The sequence below is a fragment of the Mytilus trossulus genome, chromosome 7 (genome assembly GCF_036588685.1).
Source record: "Mytilus trossulus isolate FHL-02 chromosome 7, PNRI_Mtr1.1.1.hap1, whole genome shotgun sequence".
Classification (NCBI taxonomy): Eukaryota; Metazoa; Mollusca; class Bivalvia; order Mytilida; family Mytilidae; genus Mytilus; species Mytilus trossulus.
This window is the reverse complement of record NC_086379.1, coordinates 45,897,569-45,923,890: the sequence shown is the minus strand read 5'-3', so window position 1 is coordinate 45,923,890 and position 26,322 is coordinate 45,897,569. Positions and strand designations below refer to the sequence as shown.

At 31.8% G+C, this 26,322-nt stretch overlaps 1 protein-coding gene across 1 annotated transcript in view; it reads left to right on the top strand.

The window, feature by feature from the left end:
- LOC134725166 (voltage-dependent T-type calcium channel subunit alpha-1H-like) overlaps nucleotides 1-26,322 on the top strand; it is a 102,338-nt gene that overhangs the window by 54,877 nt on the left and 21,139 nt on the right. The window contains exons 9-22 of the mRNA XM_063588770.1: nucleotides 1,975-2,087; nucleotides 3,038-3,189; nucleotides 4,304-4,492; nucleotides 9,032-9,191; nucleotides 12,474-12,629; nucleotides 13,188-13,335; nucleotides 14,465-14,688; nucleotides 15,384-15,652; nucleotides 16,760-17,093; nucleotides 17,857-17,945; nucleotides 19,116-19,239; nucleotides 20,269-20,522; nucleotides 25,132-25,258; nucleotides 25,754-25,882. Coding sequence (XP_063444840.1) covers nucleotides 1,975-2,087; nucleotides 3,038-3,189; nucleotides 4,304-4,492; nucleotides 9,032-9,191; nucleotides 12,474-12,629; nucleotides 13,188-13,335; nucleotides 14,465-14,688; nucleotides 15,384-15,652; nucleotides 16,760-17,093; nucleotides 17,857-17,945; nucleotides 19,116-19,239; nucleotides 20,269-20,522; nucleotides 25,132-25,258; nucleotides 25,754-25,882 — 2,468 coding nt within the window. The remainder of the gene's footprint in view (nucleotides 1-1,974; nucleotides 2,088-3,037; nucleotides 3,190-4,303; nucleotides 4,493-9,031; nucleotides 9,192-12,473; nucleotides 12,630-13,187; nucleotides 13,336-14,464; nucleotides 14,689-15,383; nucleotides 15,653-16,759; nucleotides 17,094-17,856; nucleotides 17,946-19,115; nucleotides 19,240-20,268; nucleotides 20,523-25,131; nucleotides 25,259-25,753; nucleotides 25,883-26,322) is intronic.

Below are 26,322 nucleotides of genomic sequence, written 5' to 3'. Positions count from 1 at the left end.
GGTAGATGTTGAAATGCTTTTCAAACAGCAAATGTTTGCACCTGTCCTAATTCAGGAATCGGATGTACAGTAGTTGTCGTTTGTTTATGTAATTTATATGTGTTTCTCATTTCTCGGTTTTTTATATAGATTAGACCGTTGATGTTCCCGTTTAAAGGGTTTTACACTAGTAATTTTGGGGCCCTTTATAGCTTTTTGTTTGGTGTGAACCAAGGCTCCTTGTTGAAGGCCGTACATTGACCTATAATGGTTTACTTTTTTAAATTGTTATTTGGATGGAGAGTTGTCTCATTGGCACTCACACCACATCCTCCTATATCTATGTAAGAAAGATAGGAATAAAAAAAACACAAGCAAAATAACACAAGCAAAATTTACCAGCTAAAAAGTTAAAAAAAAAAAAAAAGAAAAAAGGATAGAAAAGCAAACACAAGCAAAACTTAACAGCTTAGAATAAGAAAAAAAAAGGACAGAAAAGACAACAGAAACAAATTTTACCAGCTGTACATTAGTCATCAGATTCATTAATAATTAAGAAAACTTGCATGCTTGTTGAAGAGTGAGGAAGCCAGCTAAAACAACACAAACATTAGAACATAAATGTATCAGTTCATTAAGGCTTACAAGTAGGTTTAATGTCAATGACTTCATCAGATATTTTAATGAATATCATATCAAACATTACCTTATTATTGATAGTTGATATTAAAAGGTTTCATAACAGTTGTTGTTTCAATAAATGAGGGTTCAAATTGGGGGGTTCTTCATTTTTTTACAATTTTTTCTGTTTTCTTTATTTGTTATGCTCATTTTTCTTTATTCTTTGTATTTAAGTCCACTATTATTTTCTGTTCATTATTTTTTGTCTTTAATTTAATATATTTTTCCTTTTATTCTGCTGTTGTTCAATGCAATTTATTCTCTATTTTTGTAAAACCGATTTTTCTCTTTTCTTTACTTTTTTGTCTTTTTTGGGTTTTTTTCTATTCTTTATATGTTTTGCCCATTTTTTCTCTTTTCTTTACTTTTTTTGCCTTTTTTCTCTAGTCTTTATATGTTTTTTGCCATTTTTCTCTATTTTTTATATATTTTATGCCCATTATTCTCTATTAAGTAAATCCCATCGAGAACCTCATATATTTTTAATGTAGGATTTTCAAAGTAAATATAAGATAAATACCATAATATGTTATAAAGTTGAATAAAACCATCACACCTATTACAGCTTCAAAGTTACATCAAGAACAGTTTATACGATTATCGCTTTTGAGATTATTTATTTTACGGGCGAAACATAACAGACTTTCATAGCAATTACTGCCCAACTTAAGGAGATATTTGTTGCAATATTATTACAAGTATTGACCCCACATTAAAGAAGATATTTCATGCTTTTATCACATACTTAGAAGAATAAACAAATCTTCAATGCGGAATGTGTGTTTATGCTGAGTTTGATGAAACATGCTTCGAAATATTTGCAACAATTATAACGAGCAAAAAATGTTTACAATTATTAAAGAGTCATCAAGTATGAATGTATGAATATATGAATATTATACATTTGTATTTGAGTCACTTGGTATATCTGCATACATCTTAGTTTTCATCCAACCTCTTAGCTAACCAAGCAGAGTCAAGTCATACCCCAAACAACACCCAAAACAAAATATAAAAATTATACAGATTGGTATAAAAAAGTTACTTATGTGTGGGTCAACTCTGCTTTTAGAAATGCTTCAACATGTGAAGTAGATTATATGAGTTTAGTTCTTTTCTGTTGAGTGATGTCTCATATAATAAAAATCACATCAACAATGGCATAGGGGGGGGGGGGAGTCCTTTGATTGGGAAATTAAAACACCTGCCCCTTTCTAAATTCATGGAATCGCTACTGGCTATATTAATATTATTGTACAACTTTTGTCTTTGTAAATACATGTACTTAATAATATTAAATTTAATTTCTTTTAGACTGTGTCTCATACAACATGGAGAAGTTTGTAGAACACAAGTTATTCCGCTGGGGGATATTAGGAGCTATAGTAATAAATACAGCAAGTATGGGGATAGAACATCATCACCAGGTCTGTATTGGTCATTGCTTGTTATAGATTATCATTGGTCATCTCGAGGAGATTCATTTTCTCGCTTGAGTCGGTACAGTAAAGTGAAAAAAGCAATCAAGTTGTAATGACCAATGATAATGGGTTTATTGCTATTTTACCTATGAAGACATTAAGTTCATTGACAACGGCACGGCACGTGCACCCTTAGTTTTTTAGCGATAATTTTTCATATCACTCAACTATGCTGAGAAAGTAAATTATCAGTCAGAAATATCAAAGGAAAATTTTGTAAAATAGCGATAAAGAAGGTTTTATGAACTGTTGCTTAATAGGTGAGATTGAAGGTGACATTTGAACATAAATACAATAATATAGCTACTTTAATAAAAGTCAACTTCTGCCAAAGATAGGATTTGCAAAGAGATATTTAAAGGTCCAATTGAATAGAATCCCCAGGGTAAAAAGCTTTTGTACATGATGAGACAGGGGAACTTGCAAAAATTTAAATACATTGAAAAAGAGAACTTAAACTCAGGAAAGGTTTCATTTTGTTCTTGCAATAACTGGTAAAATGTACATGTATATTGAAATTCTAGACAACAAAACAAGAACTCTATGAACCACTTATTAGAAATAGTATGACAAAGTTTACAAATGGAGTTTTGTTTGTTCAGATTGGGACCTATTCTAATATGACCTAGAGGTTACACATACCTTGATAGAGTTACTGCCCCTTATTCATAGTTATATACTATTTGCAGAATATAAGGAGTAAGGGCTTTTTTTTTGGGGTGATGCCTAAAGTTCTTAAACTTTGTGGAAATGCTAAGCTTGACATACAATTATTCATTGAAAAACAGTATGTTGACCTACACTTGACTTTTGGCGTTTATTTTGAAGTTAAGTTGCGGTATAATTGTTATTTACAATTAAATCATGATTATAACTCTTATATAATATAATTTCAGCCTCTTGAGTTGACAGAAGTCTTAGAATACAGTAATATTGTGTTTTGTACTCTGTTTGCACTTGAAATGGTCCTTAAATTAATAGCCTATGGACCATTTGGTTATATCACAAATGGATTTAATGTGTTTGATGGATTTATTGTGATATTAAGGTAAGTCTGTGGATTAAGATACTAATACTGTGGATTCATTTATTTTCTTGGGTACAATATTCGTTGATTGAGGTAAACTTACATGTTGCTGATATTAAATTCCATGGTTTTGATAATGTCTGCATACAATTATAATAAGTCTATGGAAAATTGGAATATTTAAATTTGTGGTTCACCTGTACTAACGAAATCCAAGAAAATTAGTATCTAACGAACATTAATGAATCCACAGTAATTTTAATACAAAATTAATAAATAAAGCAGGCATTTTGCTTCAGGTGCTGAATGTCCTAGGGTCCTTGATGGCTCTGTGGAAGTTCACAAAACTTGTCAAAAAAATAAAATTGGTATGATTGCCAATGAGACATATCTCTGTTAGAGCCCAAATGACTTTAAAGTGAGCAAGCATCAGTCATGGTATGGCCTTCAACAATGCGCAAATTCATAGCAAATTTTTAGCTATTCAAAAGAGAAAACTGACAACCATGATTTATGTACAAAAATATAAATGAAAAAGAATAATGATATGCAGCAACAAAATATGATCACCATTGAACGACATTTGCTAATTTTTCTTGGAGCCTTGATGGCAAATTGGACCAGATAGTAGACCATCATGAAGACTACATCACGCTGCAACCACTATGGTAGAATTTAAAGATTCACTTTTATGAAAAAATACAAAATGGCAATTTCTGTCATATCTATAAACATGTGATGCAGTTTCTGGCAAATTGATTCTTCAACTTTAGTTTTTCTTTTATTTAAATTGGTCATTTCAACATCTTAAAAACAATCCAGAAACTAGTTCAAAGACAATCTCCTGCCAATTGTTAAAGCTATTTGCATTTGTAGTGTCTTAAACTGACAAATTTGAAAGATTTTAATTGATAGGAGAGAAGAAAAATAATGGAAAACAGTGAAAATAATTGCTTAATTTTGATTTATTTCTAAATATTTATATTTCAGAAAATAAACTTTGATCAGTGCTAATTAGATTCATTTTTGTTGGTAAAAAAGGGCACCCGTGAATTCCACTAATAATTTCAATATGCTCTTTATCAAAACATTCATAATTTAATTAACATAATTATTAAATAATTCTTTTTTACAGTATGGTAGAATTATTGCAACAAGACGGAGATAGTGGACTGTCTGTTCTAAGAACGTTCCGTCTGCTACGTATTCTAAAATTAGTCCGCTTCCTGCCGGCCCTACGACGACAGCTAGTAGTCATGCTCAGAACCATGGACAATGTTGCCACATTTTTTGCCCTTCTTCTTTTGTTTATGTTTATCTTCAGGTAATTATAATTACTATTCTTAATTATTTTTTCCGTTTAAAAAATGTAAATGTTCATGATAAAAATTTTGTAGCTTTTGATTTGAAAAAATATTTTAATGAATTCTGGATGAAATATTTATCAAAAAACAGTCAATAAATTCTTAAGGAAAGGCCAATTCGAAACACTGTGGATTTTTTAGAACACAATTGAAAGATAACATCTGCTGATAAATCTTTTAACATAAAGCGAATTAAAAGAGTTGGCCAAAGATTTTACAATAAGGAGGTATATTTTAATAATTTATTTATACTGTGGATTCATTTATTTTTAGTGGGTACTAATTTTTGTGGATTAAGAAAAACTTGCATGTTTGTGGATATTTATTATCGTGGTTTTGCCAAATTCTGCGTACAAGCATATATAAAATATGGCATTCTTTGAACATTTAATTTTGTGGTTTACCTGTAAATCCACAAATATTGGTATCCAACGAATAATAATGAATCCACAGTAGTTGATCAGTGGATTATATTGCCACTCATTAAGCGTCTCAATTTTCTGATGAGTCTGACTTTCACTTTGACCTTGAATCTTCGATAAATTAAATTCGATGTTGTCCCCAATTAAACGAATTGTCTAAAGGTTAAAAAGCATTAGATTTGCATCATTATTTCTGAATCAATAGATACCAGTCTAAACGTGATCTTCAAATCTTGATTATCTGCAACGGTCATTAAATTTCCGGTCATTGACCAATGAATTGATTTACAACATTTGTTACCTTAGATCACTATTGATTTTCAATTTACCCTCATCATATAAAAATAAAGAGAGAGTGGGATGATTGCAAATGAGACAACTATCCAGTAGAGTTCAAATGACTTAGACGTTTGCAATTACAAGTCATTGTAACACCTCCCACAATGAGCAAAACCCATACTGTATAGTCAGCTTTAAAAAAGTGCTGACATGACAAAATGTGAAATCTTTCAAACCAAAAGACCAACAGCCTAAATGTATAACAAACGAATAAAAGATAAGCAGATATGACAGACAGCAACTAACCACAACCACTGAATTACAGGCTCCTGACAAAAAATGATTTTGTAGTAAGAGAGGGTTACTAGGTTTTGAAATAAGATATTACTATGCCCAGTTAACAATTATCGTATATTGATTTTCTAATGTGTGGATAAATTTAGTATTGTTTGAGCTACTCATAACTGCTCAATTGGCATTTTTATATTATACATTCTCTCTGTAAAAAAAAAATGATGAGAGTTTAAAATGAAATTTAGTGAGTGTGCAGTATTTGATAAAAGGTTATTAAGATAAAAATGATGCTGTCTAAATATATCTTTAATACTGTATTATATAAATCTATCAAGATTAGATCAATATCATACTCATAAATCTCATCTTGGTGATGTAAAAAAATGATGGAAATCATATACCAGTAGGAAGCCAATGTTTTGATATCGGTAAATCATGCATTTACACAATAAATCATATTTTTTATCAAGCATATATAAAAATATATTTAAGCACACAGAACAAAATCATTTTATTTGATAACTGATCAGAATTGATCTTGATATTAGACACTTCTAATTTCACGCCTTTTCCGAAAAGTGGTGTCAATAATAATTGTAATTGTAAGAAAAGTTGTTATACTTTTTAAGGAACTTGTGATCAGTATGATTGTTAGTTATCATGCCATGAGAAATCTAAAACTAGGTCATTCATTCAGAAATAATGGTCTATCTGAATAGATGTTGGATAAGTAAAGATTATTTAGTCACAATATCTGTGTTCTATCTACTATTTCTTGACAGCTTCATTTATTTGGAGGGTCAGTGCTATTTATTTAGAAAAAAAGACTAGACCATCTATGAAATATAGTATATTTGTCTTCATTATATACTCTCATTTGTAAATAGTGCTATGTAGGTGTAAAATTGTGACCTTTATAAAATACATCGAGAATGGGATAACAATCTTAACCTTTTTATTTCTAGTTTTTAGCTCACCTGGCCCGAAGGGCCAAGTGAGCTTTTCTCATCACTTGGCGTCCGTCGTCTGTCGTCCGTCGTCGTCGTCCGTCGTCGTCGTCCTGCGTTAACTTTTACAAAAATCTTCTCCTCTGAAACTACTGGGCCAAATTTAACCAAACTTGGCCACAATCATCATTGAGGTATCTAGTTTGAAAATTGTGTCCGGTGACCCTGCCAACCAACCAAGATGGCCGCCATGGCTAAAAATAGAACATAGGGGTAAAATGCAGTTTTTGGCTTATAATTTAAAAACCAAAGCATTTAGAGCAAATCTGACAAAGGGTGAAATTGTTTATCAGGTTAAGATCTATCTGCTCTAAAATTTTCAGATGAATCTGACATTCCGTTGTTAGGTTGCTGCCCCTGAATCGGTAATTTTAAGGAAATTTTGCTGTTTTTGGTTATTTTCTTGAATATTATTATAGATAGAGAAAAACTGTAAACAGCAATAATGTTCAGCAAAGTAAGATCTACAAATAAGTCAACATGACCAAAATGGTCAGTTGACCACTGTAGGAGTTATTGCCCTTTATAGTCAATTTTTAACCATTTTTCGTAAATCTTAGTTATCTTTTAGAAAAATCTTCTCCTCTGAAACTACTGGGCCAAATTAATTGAAACTTGGCCACAATCATCTTTGGGGTATCTAGTATAAAAATTGTTTCCGGTAACTCGGCCAACCAACCAAATTGGCGGCCATGGCTAAAAATAGAACATTGGGAAAAATGCAGTTTTTGGCTTATAACCCAAAAAACAAAGCATTAAGAGCAAATCTGACAGAGGTAAAATTGTTGATCAGGTCAAGATCTATCTGCCCTAGAATTTTCAGATGAATTGGATCATCAGTTGTTAGGTTGCTGCCCCTAAATTGGTAATTTTGAGGAAATTTTGCTGTTTTTTTGTTATTATCTTGAATATTATTATAGATAGAGATAAACTGTAAACAGCAATAATGTACAGTAAAGTAAGAACTAAAAATAAGTCAACATGACCAAAATAGTCAAATGACCCCCTGAGGAGTTATTGCCCTTCATAGTCATTTTTTAACAATTTTCACAAAATTTGTAGATTTTTACTATCATTTTCCACAGAAACTACTGTTATAGATAGAGATAATTGTAAGCAGCAAAAATGTTTATTAAAGTAAGATCTTCAAAAACATCACCATCACCAAAACACAATTTTGTCATGAATTCATTTGTGTACAATGTTTAATATTAACATAGACCAAGGTGAGCGACACAGGCTCTTTAGAGCCTCTAGTTTATCGGTAGTGAGCAAATCATCTATTTATCAACACAAAAACTATCTAATTATTCAAACCAAGCAACCTTTAAGTACCTCATGGAGTACCAATTTTCATGGATTTCATTAGTAGGTATAGGTAACTGAGTTTAAATATTCAACTAAATACGAATTATCTACAGGCTTGTACATGCAGGCTTTGAAAAAAAAACCACATGAAAACTATTATGCACTAAAATACAATTTTGAAATACATTTTTTCTTGGTTCACGAAAAATTGTTACTCACAAACTAGATGGACCTATATTACACAATATAGTAACTTAAGGAATTACTAACTCATAAAATTCCTGACTAATATTTTTACTTCCTTTTATCTCTAGCATTCTGGGAATGAATCTTTTTGGTTGTAAATTCTGTAAACCTAGAAAAGATGGAAGTATCTACTGCAATAGAAAGAATTTTGACTCCTTACTTTGGGCGATTATTACGGTCTTTCAGGTATTAGAAGTTGGAAGCACCCTTTGTTAGTTGATATTGTGTTTCCTAGCAACAGTTGCTAACCAATAACATGTGTTTGTTGATCCTGGTGTGCCTGGAGTTTGTGTTGTGTAATAAAATAAAATATGCTAATTTAGTGCACAAAATGACAAATATAATGTATTAATAGTACCAAGTATGTTAAAACTTATAAATCTCCAGAATACTGCTAGGGTATGCACGATTTGGTTGCTTAAAAAAAATCTAAAAAAACATTAAGATATATGTGAATTTGGAAAAATCTGTCAAAATTTTATCATTTTAAGTTTTGCTTTGGTGTGTATAAAATCATCAAATTGATTTCTAGTTTCAGCTAAAGGTAAATTATTTTAAAAACTTAAGAGCTCTTGATTTACACAATTTAATCCCTGTTATGAAATATTTTGTTTACATATTAATGAAGATGATAATTGCTTTATATGAAAAGAACGCAGTATTCTGGAGAAGGGTTTTGAATTATAGATCAGCTAATAATTTTATTTGCAGCTATAGCTACTAGTAATATGCATTTTAAAATGTATGCCATGACCACATGTTAGACTAAACGATAGTTTTATGGTGACTGGTGGAATGTGTCTTTTGTAACATGCTTACATGACATATATGGGTAGTCAGAATTTTCTCAATTAAAATTTATCAATAAATGTTTAAAAGTTCAAAATTTGAACCAAGTAAAGGGTGAAAATTATTCTTAGATTTTTGTTTTGAAAATGCACAGTGTCCTGGGCATGAATTTATTTGGTGGAAAATTTTGTTGGAGGGAAGATAGTAGTCCATGCTTCTGTGCAGACGTTGACGATTATAACGGTACAAACTCCTGTATTTGTGACCGAGCCAATTTTAATTCCTTGCTGTGGTCACTTGTAACAGTGTTCCAGGTAAAAATTCTTTTAATAACTCAGTTTCTCTATTCTATTATTTTAATATTTTTTCTCCACTTAATATATAATTTCCTTTATTTCTCGGCACTGACTGGTTTATGGACTTGCCTGACACACTTTCAAATTCTTTTTGTTGTCCTCTGAATATTATTATTATTACTGGATGCTTTTGAACTCTTCAACTTGTATATATTTAGCTTTTGTAAATATTTATTTTAAAATCTTTTGATGATATAAGACTGAAAAAGAAAAAAAATGAAGAAAAAAAATATTTAAATTTTTTTCTAAATTTAATTTATTTAAAAATTTGCTTTGCTTGATGAAAGTTGCTTGTATAATAATTTAATTCAGAATTAAAAAAAAATATGAGATATTATTTCCCTGTATGAAAATTAAAGAATTTAGTTATTTGATAATTTATTTTACGAATGTTTATTAAGTTTACCTGGGCACTGGTTTATGACAAAACATTTCCGTTATGCACCGATATTACCTCCCTTTGATGAAATTGGGTTCTCCCCCTTGGCCACCTGAAATGCATATGGAAAGAAATAGAATGTTTTAAAAGAAGAGATGTAAGATTTAAGAATGGTATCTCTCACCATACCAAATTTTCTGGTGGGTATTCAAGTTATTTGAAAAGGACCATTTGTGAGATCATAAAAAAATATGGTGGACAAATAAGCCGAAAAAAGATAGATGAAAATGTGAATGTGTGCTGCAGCTGTTTTCATCCTTATTTTATTTGTTGGATGATCTGCATTTTGCTAAACTATCAATGCAGAAATATAGTCAGTGGAAAATATTGTAACAGAGAAACAATAAAAAAGAGTTTAAAGAAAAAAGTATTAGAAATAGAAGTATTGAAAGCAAGGCACCATGCTTCAAAGAAAAAAAAAGGAACAAAAATGAAAATTTTTAAAAAGGTCTTTTATGCATTAAAGAGGAATGTTTTCATTATTGAGACAAGTAAATGTTATTCTGTTTACAAGAAATGAACACAAATAAGAGTATTTACTTGAAGTTATAGTTTATATTTAGAGGTATGACATTCACCATTTGTGCATGTTTGAATGTTTAATGTTGTACATAATCCCTGCATGTGCTTTCAATTGATGTCAATGTTGTCAGTGTAATGTTGGTGATTTGTTTTATATGTTAAATAGATTTTATCTATTAGTTACCAGTAATAATAATGTGTCAAGATGAACTTCCTTCATTATTTTTTATACATGTATAGCCAAATCTAAGCATAATGAACACCCAGCAAATATAACAAAAATAACAAACTCTGAAAAAAAATTCTAAACAGGAAGTCCTTAAGAAATGACTGTCTGTTACTGTGGCTGTCTTTTTCAGTCCATAAAGTTCACAACTGAGAGATAATTCAGCTGTCTATTTCCATTTTTACCTGGACAGTCAATACTTCAGCAGATTTTTGCAATTTTTACCTGCACTATAAATACTTCAGCAGATTTTTGCAATTTTTACCTGCACTATAAATACTTCAGCAGATTTTTGCAATTTTTACCTGCACTATAAATACTTCAGCAGGTTTTTGCTATTTTTACCTGCACCATAATTTATATAGTTCAGCAGATTTTTGCAATTTTTACCTGCACTACAAATAGTTCAGCAGATTTATGCAATTTTTACCTGACCTACAAATAGTTCGGCAGATTTATGCAATTTTTACCTGACCTACAAATAGTTCAGCAGATTTATGCTATTTTTACCTGACCTACAAATAGTTCAGCAGATTTATGCAATTTTTACCTGACCTACAAATAGTTCAGCAGATTAGATGCAATTTTTACCTAACCTACAAACAGTTCAGCAGATTTATGCAATTTTTACCTGACCTACAAATAGTTCAGCAGATTAGATGCAATTTTTACCTGACCTACAAATAGTTCAGCAGATTTATGCAATTTTTACCTGACCTACAAATAGTTCAGCAGATTAGATGCAATTTTTACCTGACCTACAAATAGTTCAGCAGATGTATGCAATTTTTACCTGACCTACAAATAGTTCAGCAGATTAGATGCAATTTTTACCTGACCTACAAATAGTTCAGCAGATTTATGCAATTTTTACCTGACCTACAAATAGTTCAGCAGATTTATGCAATTTTTACCTGACCTACAAATAGTTCAGCAGATTTATGCTATTTTTACCTGACCTACAAATAGTTCAGCAGATTTTTGCAATTTTTACCTGGACCATCAATAATTCAGCAGATTTTTGCAATTTTTACCTGGACCGTCAATAATTCAGCAGATTTATGCAATTTTTACCTGAACCATCAATAATTCAGCAGATTTATGCAATTTTTACCTGGACCGTCAATAATTCAGCAGATTTTTGCAATTTTTACCTGGACTGTCAGTAAACCATCATTTACATGATTACTTCTGGGAAACTATGTTTAGGGACTGTTCTGTGTGAATTATTACATAGAGTGTATTGACAGTCCAGATCAAGTTGAGAAAGACTGCCATTATTTGTTACAGTTGCTAACAATTGATGATAGTCCTAGTGAAATGTTTATCATGGACTGTCAGTTTAAGTTTCAGTTGTAAAGTTATTCTGGGACCAAAAAAATGACTGCCACTGAAACAGACAATATTTGGCTCATAAGGAAATTTTATTAGTTCCTTTTATTTTGCTCCTTTAAGGAGATGTTTGAAACCAAATTCATGCAGGGAATAAAACTTGAATAAGATTATTTTGTTCATTTGGGATTTTTGGTTCTAAAATGCAACTTCAGTGTCTTTTGGGCCTCTAAAGTGTATTAGAAAAGCTGAAAATCTGTTTTCTATGCCCTTTTTTATACTCTTGTTAAATTGTTTACCGGATACTTGTGTAGTTGAAATTCTTTTCAAAATTAAAAAGTTTTAAATTTCCTTTATATTTTCATTTCCCCACATTCACACTCAAAGTTATTCTATGCAGAATGTTTTGCCAATTTTTTTTAAATAATCAGAAACAAAAAATTGAAAATAATTGCACATATGGTACGGACTCTTTTGTAGAAATGTTTTATTTGAAAAGTATTCTATTTAAAAGACAGTAGAAAGATTGTGCTTGTTTTAAATTCCTACCTGATTTAAAATTTATATAATGGAATGAAAAGCTTGAAAAATGTTCTTTTTCAAAATAAGTTTGTTGACAAACTTTTTTTTTTTACATTATGTTAGGTGAAATGTAAATGGTTTATCTTCATTGCCATACAGAAGTTTGTAATCTAAATTTTTTTTTTTTTCTTCTAACCAGGTCCTGACTCAAGAGGATTGGAATACAGTCCTTTACAATGGAATGGAGACCACATCAGCCTGGGCTTCACTATACTTTATTGCCTTGATGACCTTTGGGAACTATGTTCTATTTAACCTCTTAGTTGCCATTCTTGTAGAGGGATTTTCACATGAGGTAAGTATTTGATACCATTAATTGGCCGTTTCAGAATCTAAAGCATCCATGGGTAATTTCATTGTTCGTACCCCAAAGTGAAAATAACGTTATGTCATTGGTTGAATTTCCATTGTTTATAACGTTTTAAACCAATCAAAACGCTTTTGTGTACGCTTTTGAAAATATTACCCGGGATGCATTAGATTCTGAAATGGCGAATTATGAAGGAATTCATTTTTTTCTCTCTCACTAACTATGTTTATTTCTGTGTTGACTTGCATTCTCATTAATATGGTCGTAATTATAAATTAGATGTTAACAAAATTTTAAATATTTAAAGATTTTCTTCCACAGGAAATATATCCAATGCTGCATTTTGCAAATTCTTTCAGAATTTTGAATTCTCAATGCTCTTCAACTTTGAGCTTAATTTTACTTTTTAAAAATTCTTCCATTCTAGTTTTAATAGTCAGTATGTTGCAAATAAAACACACATCTAGCCTAGAAAATGTATCTAGGATGAGGTTATTTGTATTTATTTTAAAAGTTAAAATGCAGTGTTGTTTACTTTTCTAGGAGGAAGAAAAGAAGAAAATGAAAGAACAACGTCAGAAAGAAATAGAAGCATTCCTTGCCGAGACCAACAACAACGAGGAGAAAAATCAGACCATTAAAATCAAGGCCGTTGATATTGCTCAGATTAAAATTAATAATAAAGAAAAAGGTTTGTACTTAATAAGTAAATAAACATGAATGAATATTGAAACACATTAAAACAAAATGTGATGGTCTGATCTTTGTGAAATGAAGTAGATATAAGAAGATGGGGTATGGGTGCCAATGAGACAACACTCCATCCAAGTCACAATTTGTAAAAGTAAACCATTATAGGTCAAAGTACGGTCTTCAACTCAAAACCTTGGCTCACACCAAACAGCAAGCTATAAAGGGTCCCAACATTTACTAGTGTGAAACCATTCAAAAGGGAAAACCAACAGTCTAATCTATATAAAAAACAAGAAAGGAGAAACAAGAAACACTTATGAACCACATCAACAAGCAACAACTACTGAACATCAGATTCCTGACTTAGGACAGGTGCAAACAAATGGAGAGAGTTTTAACGTTAATAGATACCAACCTTCACCCTTACCTGAAAGAATAGTGTAACTTCACAAGTGAATATCTGATCCTTGTGACATGAAATGCATATATTCCATTCATCAATTTTGAGTTCCTGGATTCAACTAGAATAACATCAATTATTTGATGCCATTTGAATTAATGAAATTTGCAAAACAATCACCTTTGGTCTTTTGTGTCAAATAATTTCTATTCTGATTCTAAAAAAATAAGTAAAAAATGTCTTATTTTCTACAATTGCATCATATTGAAAGAGTTTTAAAAAAGAATTGAAAAATATGTAAAAAGGATGATTATTTTTTTCTTATGCTCATGTGACATCACACTTTGATTTATGATTTCTTGTCAATCATTGATTTAAATACAGTTTTTAAAGTTTTATAATAAAAAAAAGTATGTTTAAATATTCAGCATTTTTAAATGAAAATTACAACAAATCTGCTTCATTACTTACTGTGAACCAACTTGTTTTCTGGAATACTTCATAAAGCCCTGTCTATTCAGCTTCATGTTGATTTATTTTCATGATTTTCTAATTTTCTTCATGTACCGTATTTATATAAGAGAAGATTTTTAAGTTTATCATATTCTAAACATCATTTTTTCTTCTCTTGAAAATTAGATGGTTTACAGTACTTCATACGTCACCATTTCACAAAAAATCTACATTTAGCTAATAAATATATAATGTAACTCAGTTACTTTTGCAGAAAAAATGTTAGCTTTATGTCCAGTCATAAAGGAGGATAACGCCAACAGGACTGGTCAGGCACCTGATATAGCCCCACCAATCATCACACATACGGCAGCCACACCCATGCCAACACCCCAGGGGTCACCCAACGAAAATCCCAACAAAGATTACAACAAAGTGACGTTATGTGTCCACCCTCAGGTTCAGATGGACACTCTGTCAGTACATTCATCATCCACTGTAAGTTTAATTTATAAAAAATGAAAACAACACTTATAAATTTTATCCGACTGAAATGCTTTTCTTGGTTTACCTTCATCAGGTCTTGCGGTCAAAAAACTTTGAGCTCAATTTTTGTACTCAGACTCAAGAATCAACCAATCAAAATGCTGGATTTTGTGTTTCAAGCATGATTTTTGTGCTCCGAGCACTGAGCAAAGTTTTATGACTTCAACCTCAGTAACGCTCAGTGTCAAATATTTGAAAGCCAAGGATGTATGAATACCAAATTAATCGAAGAGCTATAATGACCAAAAAAGACCTAAAATACAAGTATAGTGAAGTTCATCCAGAATCAACTTTGCCAGAGTTTGTTGAAAACTTAGTTTCTGAATAATTTTTGAATTTGCAACTACTGCATGGACATAACATTACCATTGTTTGCAATCACATGGTTGGAATTTGCTGAAATGGACATAAAAAGAAACTGAATACGAAGTTGAAAATAGATTTTGTTCCATTTTCTAGTACTTGCATATCAAGCAAGACATAAGAAAAAAGAGAGAAAATATATTTTTATTATCAAAATGAACTTGAATAAAAAAAAAAATCATCTGTAATTTCCCATAAAAGGTTAATTTAACCTCTGTTTATTTACTAACTGCCATCAAAGTCTGATTGTTTATCACTTTATCTATCAAATTTTTTACTTGCAGTCCAATGCTAGCTTAAGATCATCACCACGTCTTTCACCAAGAGCTTCACCCCGTCCATCTCCAAGACCGTCACCTCGAGGATCACCACGTCCAATGTCAAGGTCACCTGGTCTATGTAGATCATATAGTTACGGAAGCAGAAACAGTTGGCGAGGCAGGAGAAGCCGGGATGGTGAGAGAAGATGTTTGGTACAGGAGTGTGGTAAATCTCAGAGTGTAGATTATTATGACGACGATGTATTCATACCATGTACACCTATTCCAAACAGGTATATATGTCCTTATATCTCATGTTAGGGGTAAATCTCAGAGTGTAGATTATTATGATGACGATGTATTCATACCATGTACACCCATTTCAAACAGGTAACACTATATGTTATTATACTTCATTATAAAATGCTAGATTTTGATTGGTTATTTCAAGGGAGATAATTTACTCTATCCCATTGCTTATACTTTGCACCAAGACTCTTGATCAAGTATTTACCTTATTAAGGTGGTACCTAACACTATAGGGAGACAACTCTGTAAAATCAACTAAACGTTTTAATTACGTTGTGTACTTAAGGGAGTATTAAGCTTCTCAATGATCAAAATTAGTGTTTGTCAAACTGCTATATAACCTGTGTAATTTTTCTGATAAATTGGTTGGTTCAAATTTAAAAAAAAATAACATTTTTGTCAAAGGGTCAAAGTAAATACTTTGTCAAAATTTTATGAAAAGTAAACAAGCCAAATTAATTTTAGTGAAGGTGTTGGGTACCACCTTGATAAGGGACGGTTGTTATATACAAGATGTATATGTATTATTTTAAAAGAACATTCAGCATGACAATACAAATAACATATAGATTGTCTCCCTTTGAAAAAGCATACTGTGGATTCATTATTATTTGTTGAATACCAATTTTTCATGGATTTCGTGGGAACAGTTGAATCACGAAATTAAATGTTCAACGAATGACAATTTTTCTTATGGCATGTATGCAGACTTCGGCAAAACCACGAAATCAAATATCCACGAACATCTAAGTTTTCCTCAATCCACGAAAGTTGGTACCGATGAAAATAAATGAATCCACAGTAGTTAGAATTGGCTTTGCCTTTGTTTACAATATTTTCTTGGGGAAACATCTCCTCTATTACTCTCTCAGTGTTGTGTTCTATGTCTCAGGTATACATATAGAGTGTTTAATTGTAGAGTTAAGATTATTATGGCAAACTATTTATTTTCACATCAAAGAAATGTTAAAAAGTTTAAACTCAGGTTGAATTGATCAATTGCAAAAAAATACTTGCATTTGTTGAGTGTACTTTTTATTTGTCTTTATAATATCATTCATAAGTCGATTCAAATTTTTCTTTTGTTTCAGTCGGCTAGATTGCAATGGTCATTTGCCGTTAAACAACCAACGAACATTAAGTCCACAGAACTCCATAAAGCGTCAGCCATTTCCATCACCTCGTAACTCATTAAAAATTCGTAACAATTCAGTCAGCAGCACACAAAGCGTCTGCAACTCAATATATCTGAGTCGTCAGAACTCTTTTACTAGTCGTCGTACAATGAACTCTTTGTCTTCCATGACGGGTGTTAAGGAGGATTATAAACAGAATAATCTATCTGAATCACCAACTGGTGAAGCTAATACCCAACATATATCAGATGTAGAAGACGAGGAAGACCCGGATGCTATGGATGAAACAGTATGTTAGATTATTTGGAATTAAGGTTCATGTATGATTTTGTATTTTGAGTTAAATTTTCTGAATTAACTGCTTATGGTAGAGTTTTTATTTAACATTAGATTACTAGAGCATACAGCTTCTGTTAATTTTTTTTCGCTTAATAAAGGTTATGGTCACTGTCTATATACTTTTAAAACTTTGTGGCAGTAAGTTTTATATGTAAAGGATTAAAACTTTGGCGACACTATATTACACATTTTAAAAAGAATTAATGCACCTGTCATTTCTGCAAAAAGCTTGAATAACTGACTCAAGCATGCATTTTAGAGGTGATATGTACAAACTGATTGCCATGGCATCATATTTGGTAATCAATAGAAGTTGTAGAAATGTGTAAAACATACTTACCTAGAGCAGGTAAGACACCCTTATAGGCCCCTTCACTGTTAGTCGGCCATATTTACGGGGCAGAAATTCATAATGGAGGTAAAAATGTTGTGAAAAACACAGCAGTTGCTTGGTAACATGATTAGGATTTCCCATACTTCATACTTTTCCACCTTTTCACAGAAATCTGCCCCTATTTAACATGGCCGAACTAACTGTGAATGGCTTATTCCTTTGATTAGTGAAAAAAGAATAAGTGTTTGTGTTATTCCCATCAGGAGAAGCAATATTTTTATGCAACACAGGGAATATTTTTAAAGGGCACAATATAAGAGTGTTTTTCATTAGCAGTTTTTAATCGTAGCTGAACTATTTTTCTGAATTTTCTTTTCAGAATTGTTCTTGCTCCTGGTTTCCTGAACCAAAAGGCTGCTTCAAAACAAGAGAAGAATATGCATTATATGTCCTTAGTCCAACTAACTGGTATGTTGGTTAATTATAGATAACTGTTGGTCATCTCAATGAGATTGACTTTCTCACTTGAGCCAGTACGCCGAAAGTGAGAAAAGCAATCAAATTGAGATGACCATCACGATCAATGATAATCTTTTTATCACTATTTTCCTATGTCTGGCTATGATGAAGTTCTTAGTTACAATGACAACAGGCACATGCGCCCTTAGTTTCTAGTGATAATTTTTCATATCACCATTGAGAAAGGAAATTATCACCAAGTACGATCAAAGAAAAATTTAGTAAAACAGCGATTAAGTCTTTTTCATAATATTTTGATTTTCATCTACCTTCAACTGTATATGGTGCTTGAAAGTTATAATTTAAATGTTGTGTCTCGTAAAAAGTTATCAATTTCTGCTATAATTTTTGAAAGTTTTTGTGCTATTGCAGGTACTTGCATTCTGCTAGTCGGTACTTATGGATTATAAATTTTTCAAAACCCAAAATTATTTTTTTTATGTCTAATTCAATTCACTGAATTGATGGTAATGGATGATAATATAAAGAGGTTGACTATAAGATGCACACTTGCTGCCTTCTTATTGTCCTGATGTTGATATGCTACGTTAAGAGGAGGATAAAAGCTGGTCAGATTTTCAGGGCAGTTGTATAATTTCTAAATTAATTTTAGTAGATTAACTTTTAACTAAATACATAACTACATTGTACTAGTAAGGGCTAGTTTTGCCATGAAAATGTCTTATGCAGTTCTAAGTGGGTCTCATTGGGGTGTAAGCGTGACACGGTTTTGCCGATTTTTTGTAAGCGTGACATGTGAAAGTCAAATTATTGTGGTGTGAAAACGGGAAATGACAAAAAAATGAGAATTGCTTACGTGCATAGTGTAAGGGGGTTACAGGAATCTGACAAAACAGTAATTGGGATCCGGGATCAGAACCCCCAATGAGATTTACATTTGATCACTAGATTTTCCTCAATCATGGAAGCATACTCAACACCATTGGGTAAACATCTGTTTGGAAACATTGTTTATGATTTCACAATGTAAAGATCTGTTTGATGAGGAATATAATTTTCAAGATAATTTGGCAAGCAAGTTTTTCTGTTGACTTTATTGTTATTTAAAATGTAAAAAGGTTGGAACTAATGCTTCCTTTTATAATTTTTTATTTACAGTTTTAGAAAATTTTTACACCATTGGATGGCTCAGAAATGGTTTGACAACTCTGTGTTATTTTTCATTGCTTTGAATTGTATCACATTAGCTATGGAACGACCTGATATACCTCCTACATCTAAAGTGAGTAAACATTATTTATTTCTGTCAAATTTTGGCCAAAATTAACTGTTTAATAGAATTATAAAATATACTGGCATTGGTAGTAAGAGAGATAACTTGTTTTGTTATGTTATAATGAAACTTATATTAGAAAGTAAACAGAAAAAATATTTCTTTCTTTTTGTCTTTTTAATACATACATATTATTACATTATTTTATACCCATTTTGGGGGTTAAAAAATATGAATATTATATATATAACATTAGCCTTAACCATCTATCTATCCTTATGTTCCTTAGAAACTTTCATATTCTATTTGTTCATGAATGCTCTTGAAGCCTAAATTGATACCTGATGGTAGTATTGACCTTTACCATAAGATGTCATAAAAGACATTTCCAGCTACAGTTAAAAAATTTGTCAGAGGGCTCAAATAATTATTGTGACTTTCATTTTTGTTATTTGTCAAAATCAATAGACCACTTTCGAGTTCATCCGTCACCGGCAAAAACTCGTCAATTATACACGCCTTTATGACGTCATTTACCAGATAGAGGGGCTCGCCTGTATCCCTGCACTATTTACGTTCATCAAGCGTCTTAGTGATCGTCTTTGTGCAGGTTAAACTAGAAATAATGGTTGCTCTGTAGGTACTTACTGACATTTCCCTAATGACAGCAGTGTTGATTGTCAATTTTGAGAATTCAATTTGCCGAATAATTCGTACAATATAGAATTATAGTTTTCCAACCACTCGCTCAACATTGGAAGGAAATGACGATGCCCCTAAACGCACAAATGACGATGATAAAGGCGCGTATAATTGAGGAGTTTTTTCCGGTGACGGATGAACTCGAAAGTGGTCTATTGATTTTTAATCGTTGACATAAAAAGTGTACATTTTATCTTCATGCAACAAAAATTACCATTAATATCATGAAGTACCCCCATTACGACCCTCATGCCTAATAGCAAGGTGCGATAGTTAAGGAAAGTTGAAAAATATGAGTGAGGTATTAAGTATTCTAGTTTGTTTTCTTTTTTGCAGGAAAGAGAGTTCCTGAACTATTCAAATTATGGCTTTACGTTTATATTTGCCTTGGAAATGACAATCAAGGTATCAGCTAAAGGATTATTAATCGGTAAACACGCCTATTTAAAGAGTGGCTGGAATGTGATGGACGGGTTCCTAGTGCTTATATCGTTGACCGATATATTTATATCGTTGTCAGCGTCAAGCAGTCCTAGGATCTTTGGAATTCTTCGTGTTTTCCGATTACTACGAACATTGAGACCTCTCAGGTGAGTGTTATATATACTTCACACCAAAAAACGTTCATATGTTAATCTTTTTTATGCCCCACCTATGATAGTAGAGGGGCATTATGTTTTCTGGTCTGTGGCTCCGTTCGTTCGTCCGTTCGTCCGCAGGTTAAAGTTTTTGGTCAAGGTAGTTTTTGATGAAGATGAGGTCCAATTAACTTGAAACTTAGTACACTTGTTGCTTATGATATGATCTTTCTAATATTAAAGCCAAATTAGACTTTTGATCCCAATTTCACGGTCAACTGAACATATAAAATGAAAGTAGGATTTTCAGGTTAAAGTTTTTGGTCAAGGTAGTTTTTGATGAAGCTGAAGTCTAATCAACCTGAAACTTAGTACACTTGATGCTTATGATATGATATTTCTAATTTTAAAGCCAAATTAGACTTTTTACCCCAATTTCACGGTCCATAGAACATGGAAAATGATAGTGCCAGTGGGGCATTCATGTTCTTTGGACACATTCTTGTTCTTTCAGGTGATCAATTCTTAATCAGTTTAAGGTAACACGATACCGAATGGCATATCTCCCGATTTCCAAACTTTTTGGCATACGCGTTCTTTGCACCGAGTTACATCGAAATATGTAATAAAAAATGGGGGTCACCATTTTTGTTTTCTTGGTATTTTCATTGGAAAACGTCGATTTGGGCGACAAATTTACTTAGGTATATAGGGGAAATGCCTGTTTTTCGGCTAACCTTTTTAGATTTTCCAATGGATGGCTATGTTCTTATATACGGAGAACAACAAAAAACTAACATAATATTCAGAATTACAAACTGAATTCATACATGTATAGAAAATCATATGTCACCATCCTTGTTTTTGAAATAAATGGCTTCAAAATTGATTGATACCCTTAGAATTTGACCTAAAACGTGTGACGTTATTGAATACAGAATGTAACGTTATTCTCCAGAGAAATGGAAAACACAAAATGTGTCTGGGATCTGAAGGGTGTTTATTTTATTTTCGTTTCCCCTGTCAGGTTTCCGTAAATTTCCTAGTGATGAGATTCTACTGATATAATTTATTTCGTCCTACACATAGAAATGTCACTAACATGAATTTAACATTAATCTCGTCTGATTTTTACACTTAACGAGCATATTAAATACCTTCATATTTTTGTAAAATTCGAGTGAAAATAACATAAAATGTTTTACGTGTGATTCATTTGAATTACTGAGTTTTTAACTCCATCTTTTATGACAATGGTGTTGTCATTGCTTCATCCATGTAGAAAAATAGTACTTTAAAAATTCGATTCAATTGACAGTGATATAATTGCTCTGTTTTGGATGGTTGTTAAACGTTCAGTGGCAAATAGTTCATGCATGATAAATAAAATAAAAAAACTCAAAGAAAAATTCAAAACTTTCATTCTTGACTTGCTACGTACATTTGTATAGTGTACTTTGCGTGGTGTAAATGTGCGAGTTGCTTGCTATGCAAGTCGGACAAACATTGCAAGCTGTATGCAAAATTTCACTTTTAGTTCAACAGTCTGGCATTTGTGAAAATTATTTTATAAAACAAATCTTGAGATCATATATGCATTCTTTATAAGTAAAACAAACTGCGAAACATAAAAGCTCAAGCTTGAAATTCCACATGCAGGAGATGTTATCCGGAGTCTGTACTGGGCGGGCCTTTATAATCTATCAAAATGCCTAATCAGGCAACCTGTCATGAACAAAAAAAAATAAGAAAGTCCAAACGGTATGCGTACCTTTAAAAAAAAGGTGCACAATTTAAACATGAAGCAAAAAGACTATCAAGTGTGGGATTGACGGTCGAATTTACACAGGTGAAACAATATGATGTTGCGTGCTCTATTAGTTTCAAGTGGCGATTTTGAATTGTAGGATTGATTGCTGGTAACTTTACGTCCAGTGGCAAATATTTTATGCATGTTCAAGACGCAGTTTACAATAAATAATACATCCCTCACAGCCAAATGGACGCCTCACTTTGGAAGCATTTTAATGCCGGTCGGAAGAAGACCAAGTGACCATATTTTTATCCCTATTCACCCTAGGCCTTAGGGTGTAAATTGTAGGATATAAACAAAATATAAAATTATGTGCAGTATACATTGTCACTCCCTACGAAACAAATGGAAAGCTCGGCGAGTCTCGCTTTCCATCGTGTTTCTAAAACTCATGCTAATACATTTTATACTAGTATTACAATATACATACATGTATATGATATTTTTTTTATATAAAATTGAGAATGGAAATGGGGAATGTGTCAAAGAGACAGCAACCCGACCAAATAAAAAAACCAACAGCAGAAGGTCACCAACAGGTCTTCAATGTAGCGAGAAATTCCCGCACCCGGAGGCGTCCTTCAGCTGGCCCCTAAACAAATATTTACTAGATCAGTGATAATGAACGCCATATTAGGGGGGGGGGGGGGGGGGTTTGACCCTGAGAAAAAAATAATGTTTGTTTCACCCTCAGCTGCAACTATATGTAATGCTAAAATTGAAAGAAAAAAATTGTTTTCGACTTGTCGCCAAAAAAATAGATTGTCTTTCGCCAAAGCCGATAAAAGAAGTTTGTTTAGAAAAAAATCCATAGCCCCCCCTCCCCAAGAAAATCAAATGGTTGCTACCTAAGTATGTGAGCAATATGTCCCTCAGGGCCTAAAAAGGCAACTATGTTAATTCTCTTTCAATCGGGTTGTCTCCAAACTTGTACATGTACATTATTTCCACCTCAAATCACAAAAAAAAACAAAAAAAACCACCAAATACCCATGCAAGCGTAATTAACACGAAAATGAAATCTAAAGGATTTCAAGATCTAGCTATTTCAGTCTCTTTTTTCCGTTTGAATAATAATTAGTCAGTCGTTTGATTGTAAATTTGGAGAGAAAAAAAATTGTAACGAAACCAGTCTGACTATAGCCAGTCCCGACTATCAACTTGCGTTTATTGGCGCAAGTAGCAACTTGGGGATGGCTTTAATCATACTGTAACGGGACCTGCTTTTTTCATTATATTTTTGCCAAATCAAGTTCCCATGTATCTCTCAGCCTACGTTAACTTTTTCAGGCTTAATTCCGATGTTGCTGTATATCCTGTGTAGACTTGGTCTATAGCATTACAAATCTAGCACTTTATTTTCAAAATAATTCCGAACGATATTGGATTTACTCTGTACAGAATAATGAATTTCAGAGACCTTTTATACTGGGACATAGAGAAAGATATATATTCGGCAAAATAACCAAGTAAACCCCTTTCTTAACAATCCATACAAACAAACTATTTTTGTATGAGTTGCAAAGTCTGCTTGTATTGTGCATTATCGACTAATTCTATCCGTATTGTCATCCAGATAAATTTCCTTTTTCCATTTTTCCAGAGCGGTGTTTTAGACGACCATTTTAACAAGAATTAATAGATGTACCAACAATTCCCCGTGTTTTTTTACACATCATCCTAAGTTTCTATAGATTAGATTTCTACTTTCAAAACAAAATTTCATGGTTCATCATGATCAAGAAAAAGTATTTATTGCAAACATATACCAAGAATAAAGACTTGTGATAAAACTCAGTCTATTATATGTAGATAATCGTTCAGATGCTTAAATTTTAAAGAAACAGAATATTTAAAAGTAAAGTAATACATTTTTAAAGATTTTAAAACAATGAGCAATAATAAAAAAAAGTTATTAACATTTTCCTCATCGGTCAGGCCATAAGTCTTTGCTCCATCAAGTATCCAGAAAAAGTTACCATTAAAAATGTCACATAAATACCCAATATTTTTTTTTAATTTTATCACTTTGTGATTGCAAATACTGATGCATTGGCTTAAATGTGTGAACGTTATTCGATAACGTCAGGAACGATAACTCGTGGCGTAACGTCATTCGGTATCGTGTTACCTTAAGGCTTGAAATTTTAACTTAAATTACAGGTACAAGTTGTTTTACCTGAACAATATATATTAATTTCAACATCCAGCTTATATTAGATGACTTTTGATATTATTTGATTTGAATTGGCCATTAGCAAGAATATTGGTTATGAAGAATGACTACTCTTGACATCTATGAATATAAAGCTGCTGTAAAATTAGCATATTTATATGAATGGTATTTTTATAAAAATTCTACACTACCAATATTTAAAATCTTCAATGAGAATATGCATAACTCAGTAACTCCAAAAATTCTCTACTTGAAAATTTGAAAGTTTTAAACAACCATTATGAATCATGTTTCGTGATTCTGATACTGTCTTTAGACAACGTTTTTTTCAAATATACTCTAAGGGAAATTTGATTCTTACAGGTTTTAGGTAAGCTGATTGAAATTATAATTATATTTGATGATGCTTTGCTTCTTAATTTGTGACTTCTCAATTTCAGGGTAATTAGCAGGGCACCAGGTCTTAAACTGGTTGTACAAACTTTATTGTCTTTTCCATTTCAGGGTAATTAGCAGGGCACCAAGTCTTAAACTGGTTGTACAAACTTTATTGTCTTTTCCATTTCAGGGTAATTAGCAGGGCACCAGGTCTTAAACTGGTTGTACAAACTTTATTGTCTTCTCCATTTCAGGGTAATTAGCAGGGCACCAGGTCTTAAACTGGTTGTACAAACATTATTGTCTTCATTACGACCCATTGGAAATATCGTTCTCATCTGCTGTACATTTTTCATTATCTTTGGAATATTAGGCGTTCAGGTAAGAATGATGTTGTTTAACCTGACTTTATTTATAAAATTAAAGTCCTCTAGAAATATTCTCTTGCAGACCATACAATCATAAAGCATAGCTATTACAGAACTTTTAAACAGTTAATCAGTTTTATAACAACAACAAAAAATTGAACATTTAATTAATAACAATGTGCATTTGTGTATTTCCATGGTGCGGGTGAACCACAAATTTGAATAAGTGTTTTTCCAAAAACATTTTCATGGTCCCAAAATATGTCCATTCTTGCAGAAAAAAATTGAGATTTCCAACACCCTGTTTATTCCATAAAAATCCCGGTCCCCCAGTGTTTCTCACTAAAAATCTTTCTTGTTTTTGTATAAATATATATTTGATGATTTTGTAAAATGTCATTTTGACAAATCCATTGAAAGATATAGGTACTGAATTAGCATATTTCTAAAAGTGACATCATAACTCACTGGATTTGATATTATATATAATATTACTTTCTGTTTCCAGCTCTTCAAGGGAAGTTTTTACTATTGTAAAGGACCAAATGTGAGACATGTTGTTAATAAAACAGAATGTTTATTGGATCTTCACAACAAATGGGTTAACCAAAAATATAACTTTGATGATTTGGGCCAAGTAAGTTTATGTTGATAAGAAACCAAACTCTGGTATTAAGACAGACCAATAGCATTGCTGGAGAACACAATTATTTTTTAGTGCATTTTTTTACACAATAAATTCAGATTAAAAAAGTTAGACCTGCTCTATATCAAAGAAATTTTACAGTAAAGTGTACTACCTTTAGGAGAAATAAATATCAAAATTGTAAAAAAGTCACGCTACCAGCTCTAACTCAAACTATTTACAATTCTATGTCAAGGGGACCTATAACTCAGTTTGACAGCTTTGAGTATAATTTTTTTTTTATCTATTTTAACTGGACTATCAGTTTTTCACCTAAAAATTATGTACCACTGAAATATTTGGAACATATAATCTCATCTCCCTTCTTTTAAAATACTTCAAGAAATAAATTAGGAGAGTTATTAAACAAATTTGCAAGTTATACCCTGTCC